This window comes from Argiope bruennichi, chromosome 4 (assembly GCF_947563725.1).
Source record: "Argiope bruennichi chromosome 4, qqArgBrue1.1, whole genome shotgun sequence".
Taxonomy (NCBI): domain Eukaryota; kingdom Metazoa; phylum Arthropoda; class Arachnida; order Araneae; family Araneidae; genus Argiope; species Argiope bruennichi.
In genome coordinates this window covers 135,503,525-135,510,615 of record NC_079154.1, presented here as the reverse complement: position 1 = coordinate 135,510,615, position 7,091 = coordinate 135,503,525, and the positions used below count along the sequence as shown (strand labels likewise).

Here is a 7,091-nt window from a genome sequence, read left to right as displayed (position 1 = left end):
TTTTTAAATTTAGATTAAGATTATTTTATTTTGTCTTTTTTTAAGTAAAAAAAATTGTCCTCCATCAGAAATTTTCATCTGCAGTAGTCTATAGAACAAAATGCTTTCCTTTTATGGAATTTAAAATTTCTTTATCCATGCTGTTTTGTTATTTATAGAAAGATGACTTTTCCCATATTTGTTAAAATAATAAAGAATAAGTTAATAAAATCGTATTCATAAATGCAAGACGCACAGTTTAACGGAGGTTGGTCAGTTATGGTGATGTCTTATGTTCCAATTGCTGCATATTGTACATCGTTCATACACTTTCAGAAAAATAATAAAACTAAATCATTGTTAAGGAGTTATTTAATTATTAATATATCAGTCATTGATACTAAAATAAATCGATCTGGTTAAAAGAGAAATACTGAGAATTTCCTTTATGTTAAGAAATTGACATAAGTATATACATTAGAAAATGCCACAACATTATAACTTTTCAAATATAAAACATTCAACATGTATAAAAACATATGTAGAATTCTTTAAAAAAAATGCATTAAAATATCTTTGTATAGATTCTCAAAGATGCTATTTACAATAAATAGAATTATCCGGGTCTATTTCACTTTAGAAAGTGTTCGTACTGGAAAGTTTATGTATTATATATGCATATAATGTATGAACTCTACAAATGTTCATTGATAAATAAATGGCTCATTGAAAAGCCATTTCCCAACTAACCGGTTTTCCTGTTGACAGGTTCATTACAAATCAACGGTTCCTCTTTCAGTGTGCTAGACTTTTTCAATTACAGCATCATATACGCCTTCAAAATAAAATTCACAATATGAAAAGAATTTCCCGTCCACAAACTGGTAATTCTGGTTATATTATAAAAGTACTACGCATAATATCCCCATATGAAGGAACAAACGGCTATGAGAAGTAACGCATTCGCATTGCATATCCTCTGCCACAGTGGCTTTTCGATTATGCCTTCAACTGCCAAAGTTGCCTCTTCCTCAGCTGAGAACTGTTCTGCACTATCAGCTGCATTCGATTGTTTCGAAACGCCACATAAGAAGAAGAGAACTTTTTTCCATGCGGGCCTTTCGATTATAATATCTGAAAATATTTGTTTCTATTAAAATACAGGATTTTAACAATATATATATATATATATAAATATATAAAATTCAGTAATTATTTTCACAAACACTTTTGTATTGAAATCAAATGCTCTGCAACATCCTTGTAGAAACCAGCAGGAGTGGTTTTAACTAAACATTCTCACATATCCTCTTATAAAGGTGCTGTCCCAGCGAATGCCTTGCATGACAGTGGCGTACTGTAGTTACGAAGCATTGACTCTCGACGTGAATGTAACATTTTTACTGAATCTATTGTGGGATTTTTGACGAGTTTTTTGGTGATTAATCCTTCGCATGCAATTAAAAATATACAAAAATCGAATGTGGGTTTTAGACGCTTTTCTGCAAACAAAGATTAAAACGAGACTTGTAGTCCCAAAATCATATACCAAATTTGATATATTTTCTTGCATGTCTGAGCTATCGCGTTTACAGGTTTCTGAAAGTACAGACCGTCAGCTTCTTGTAGGATTTGATTCACAGTTTGATAGATGTAGACAATACAGATCTTATGCCTGTGCACCGAATTTATTAAAACCAGGTCTTTCGTTTTGTAGTAATCGAGTTAACTTATATTCGAACAGATGGAGATAAAAACTTCCTTTGAGTAGATTTGGCTCAAAATTTGATAGAAATTTGCAAATTTGATGTAAAGACCGTATATCAAATTTCATCCGTCTGGCCCAAAATGTTTTTGAGTTATCTTTGTCATAGACGGGCGGACGAACGGACAAAGAGGTATTTTCCAAAAAAATGTGTGTGTGTGTGTTTTTAACTCGAAGAAAACACGAGGATTCATCAAAATCTCGTGTTGGAATGTTTCGACGATTATAATACTGTCTTTATACTTCGTAAGCGAAAAATCAATATTAAATGATCACGAGGATTTTGTATATTGTAATATGTTATATCAAAGTATTTTTATATTCATAATATAAGATATGAAAGTATATTCAAACAGTCGTTGATATAACAGTAAATTTATAACAATCTTGCAGTTCATTAATTTGTGATGTTAAAGAAATATAAATTCGGATCTGAAAACAATTTTCAAAAAAAAAAAAAAAAAAAACCTCTTTATTTACCTTCTGATAATGATTTTTGAAGGACTCCTTTGTTTTCTACGCAATTTTTAATAGGATCTGTTATGTATACTGAAGTTACGTCTTTTATCACTTTTTCTTGATGGCGGCATTTGAGATCATCATCTTGAAAGGTAGCATTCACTTCTCCCATTTCTGTGTCTCTGTTCTTATTCTGATTAATGTTCTTTTTCGTAATATCGATTCGCACATCTTTACTGTGCCGACTCCAAAACAAGAGCCTGGGAAGCTGCAAAACGGAAAAAGGAAGTTTGAGAATTAGAAGGCAGATATGAAATTTTATGATTAATTATAGAAATGCTTGTTGATTATTACTATTATGGACTAAATTATACTATCAGATATTGTATAAATTATAAAAAAAAGTATTCTATAGTGCATTTAAGATTTTAGTGCTGATCGATTGTCTTTCTTGTGTTCATTATTAATATTCAATAAATGTTGTGTTCATTATTCCTTTGCATTCGGAAAAATAATTCGATGCAAAACTACTCAGCTAACACAAGGATTTGCTTATTGCTATGAAAAAAAAAAAGTATTTTTTATAGTTTTAAGTTGAATTTTATCGAAAAACAATTTGCATCTTCTTACCATTCTCTAGATATTTAAAAAAAAAAATCAAAATTAAAAAAATAAATAAAACTTCAAAACGATGCGCCATTTTGAAGGGTGCTTGAAAGGCATCATCCAAGTGAAAATTGTTTAAAAAAAGGTTTGGTTTCAGCAAAAATGTTTTTATATTAATCGATGCTTTATCAGTTCCATTTCAATTTAAAATTTAAATTATACGGGAGCTAACAGAAAATCAGAGATGCATTGTACAATGAGCAGTACGGCGTAAGGCTTCAATAATAATACGAGTTATAAGAATATCAAAAATTGAAGCTTAAAAATATTTTGCTGAATAACTATTAAGAGACCATATTATATAAAATATTGAAAATTTTAGCGAGCATTTCTCACCTTTATATACATACTAGCTAAGCCTGTAGTTGCCAATTGTGGATTTATCATTACGATTTACTTTTTGCTAAAGATTTTATGAAAAAATGTGACAATCCAAAACTGCTTTTGAAAACAGGATAAAGATTCATAACTGGGTAGGTTTGACCAATTGTGTTTATTGCAAATACCAGATTTCTTTTTCTGTTGCAAGGCAAAATTGCGGATAGTTTATGCATTTAAAAGATGAATGGAAAAAAGTTCGATAGATGGAATAGTAAGATAAAAAAAAGACTACAAATCACGATTCTTTTAACAGCAGCTACTTACATGCTTGTTCGCTATGGGTTGAGTAGCGTACGATATAACTACTGTTACTATACAGGAGATGACGAATAAAATTATCCCGAAGTGCAAGTAATGGACTTTGGATATGATGGCCGGGCGTGGATCTGGCAATTGCGACGCACAACTCGGAACTGTGTAGGAAAATTCCCAGATGAATCGGATCATTCCGATGAGGAGACCAACCATGAGGCCCCAGAAAGCGCCCTGAATACAAAAACAGATAATTAATGAATGAGGAGATGATTATATTGTCAAGGTGAAAATTGGAAGTGTTTCCCCTTTCGATTTTCTGGTATACTTCAACATAAAGATTCCATTAATATGTGACAAGTTACTAGAATGTCGATTAATCATATGACAGCTATAAAGTCAATACTACTTTTTACCAGATGTTATTCAAGGTCCTCCAACTGATGAATAAAAATGCATATCACAAATGAAATCAAGGTGCAGTAAGGTTGAAACTAATATAAAAGTTTGCAAAAGTCAAAATTATAATATGTCACAATTTTAAAGCATTTATTTGAGACAATCCGTTGAATTATTCTAAATTATTCATGTAATTCAATAATTGATATAATAAATTTAGTGTATGATCTTTTTATTGAACATTAGTGAAAATAATCACATTAAAAATAATTTTAAATGTGTTTTTTTTTAGTTACGTAATTGGAAACTAATTCCAAAATGTAAATAATTTTCTAGTAAAGTTGTTAGGCATTAGAGAGATTTTAATTTTTCTACAGAATTTGCAACCACTGTTCCGAAACATCACAGCACGGTAATGGCTTCAACTTGATTCGTCTGTCATATCGGTATCCGATTTGATAGACCCAGCCAATGAATTCTTTTCATTAAAGATGACTCAGTACACAGAAAAAATGCTAATTTAAAAACAATATTTGAATCATACATACTTCAAAATGAATGTAAAATGAAAACCTAATGATAGTTCGTTCCTATTTGCATAGCTAAAATCAGAATTCTTTCCCATGTATTAATAAATGTTTTATACCTTTAGCGACATCCATCAGTTAACTTTGTTTCTGATTTTAAAAAATTGTAATATATTTTGTAGAAAAATATATTATTGAATATGATCGTAAAGCATTAAACATTAAAATATAAAGTGTAGCAATCATTTAAATTTCAAATTTGATTTTTTACAATAATTATATAGCACAATTTCAATAGATGGAGCAAATTCACATTATGAAATAAAGAATCAATAACAAAATTACATGAGTTATAGTAGTATTCTAAAAGGTGTGAAGTTTTGAATTGAAGAAAAAAAAATTTTTGCGTGTTCCAGTGAAAGTTTATTTTATTTAAAAAAAAAAAAAAAGAATACGTATTCCGTATTTACCGATGTCATTATCTGAAATTTCTTTTCAAACCAAAATTAATCATTTATTTTCTGTTTTTTTAAGCGCATAAAATCATTTTACTTTGAAATAATGAATTTTTATAACTCTGTGATAGCAATTTATCTAAAAAATTATTATTTTTTTTTTTTTTTTGTAGGATGAAATTTTAGATGAGAACAATAATTTATTTTTTAATCATACACTAAAAATTTTCGTCAGAATTTCCTTACGATATTTATTTTATTTTATTTATTCATGAAAGTAAAAGTCAGCACAAATTAATTTTTGCCATACATTAAAATACCTTTCATTAGTTCATCATTTATTTTATCACGTAGTAATTATTTTTAAGTGGAAATTATTTAGATAAAAATTATTTGATTGCCTTTTTTTATGTTTTGTCACACTTTGGCCATATATCTACCATCTATAGATGATAAGAGAATAGAATTTTACTCTTTATTTATTCTATCATAATTATCATTTCTCTAAGGAAATATTAAAAGAAAAGGAAGAAAAAATGAAAAATAAATTCTTCTTTTTATCATTCAAATGAGATAATATTATATTTAAAGAAATTTCATACTTCCCATCTAACAAATCACAAATGTGAACAAGTTTCTCCTGAAAAATACTGCATGAATTATTTATTCATGAAAGTAAAAGTCAGCACAAATTAATTTTTGCCATACATTAAAATACCTTTCATTAGTTCATCATTTATTTTATCACGTAGTAATTATTTTTAAGTGGAAATTATTTAGATAAAAATTATTTGATTGCCTTTTTTTATGTTTTGTCACACTTTGGCCATATATCTACCATCTATAGATGATAAGAGAATAGAATTTTACTCTTTATTTATTCTATCATAATTATCATTTCTCTAAGGAAATATTAAAAGAAAAGGAAGAAAAAATGAAAAATAAATTCTTCTTTTTATCATTCAAATGAGATAATATTATATTTAAAGAAATTTCATACTTCCCATCTAACAAATCACAAATGTGAACAAGTTTCTCCTGAAAAATACTGCATGAATTATTTATTCATGAAAGTAAAAGTCAGCACAAATTAATTTTTGCCATACATTAAAATACCTTTCATTAGTTCATCATTTATTTTATCACGTAGTAATTATTTTTAAGTGGAAATTATTTAGATAAAAATTATTTGATTGCCTTTTTTTATGTTTTGTCACACTTTGGCCATATATCTACCATCTATAGATGATAAGAGAATAGAATTTTACTCTTTATTTATTCTATCATAATTATCATTTCTCTAAGGAAATATTAAAAGAAAAGGAAGAAAAAATGAAAAATAAATTCTTCTTTTTATCATTCAAATGAGATAATATTATATTTAAAGAAATTTCATACTTCCCATCTAACAAATCACAAATGTGAACAAGTTTCTCCTGAAAAATACTGCATGAATTTTTCATTGGTCTCATTCAGTCCATCCATTGGTTTTAATTATTATCATGATTAATGATACCCAATGGATGGGTCAAGGTATTGGGATGAATCACTGACTCATGACTGAATTTGTTACTACAAGTGGGGCCCCCACTTGTCTCCCCATCATCCCCATATCAAAAGGAAATCAGGTTACTTTTATTTCAAATAAGCATTAAACATTTCATATCTACAAAAGCTATAGATACGAGATGATTTTTTACCTCACTAGAATCTTTCCACAGATGGTAACATTTCAATGCATATCTTTTGTCAGCATAATAAAGGATGCGTTATGGTTAACTGTTTCACTTGGGTTAAATAGTCTCAATTTATGAGACGCGTCATAATTTTATCTACACGGGAATATATAAAGTCTCTGGTATCAAACATTTCGGTTTTAATAATCAAATATTTCTTGCCTGTTCATTAACTCTTTTATAAATTATCGCCAATACATATACAGCGCACACTGGAGGAGCTAGGAAGGATGTCACGCTCTGAATGTAGTGGAAAAGCTGACTGTTCTGAGCAGCTTGGACAATGGGAATCCAAACGATGCTAATAACCACGAGAAGAAGCACAAAGACTCTGAAATGTTGAAGAATAACGAAGGGTTAAAAATTAAAATATGCTTTTGTTGTTTTATGCTAGAAGTAATACAACAATGTATTACTATGTACAAAAACATCCGAAACTTTCAAAATGTTTTCCATATGTAAATGATTTATC

The 7,091-nt window shown here is 28.7% G+C and overlaps 1 protein-coding gene across 1 annotated transcript in view; it reads right to left on the bottom strand.

The window, feature by feature from the left end:
• Positions 1–9: 9 nt before the first annotated feature.
• Positions 10–7,091, bottom strand: part of LOC129965620 (sodium/mannose cotransporter SLC5A10-like) — a 42,069-nt gene continuing 34,987 nt past the window's right edge. Inside the window, exons 12-15 of the mRNA XM_056079672.1 lie at positions 6,782–6,950; positions 3,515–3,736; positions 2,225–2,471; positions 10–1,113 (exon numbers count right to left, since the gene is read on the bottom strand). Of these exons, the coding sequence (XP_055935647.1) occupies positions 890–1,113; positions 2,225–2,471; positions 3,515–3,736; positions 6,782–6,950 (862 nt within the window). The 3' untranslated portion in view covers positions 10–889. The remainder of the gene's footprint in view (positions 1,114–2,224; positions 2,472–3,514; positions 3,737–6,781; positions 6,951–7,091) is intronic.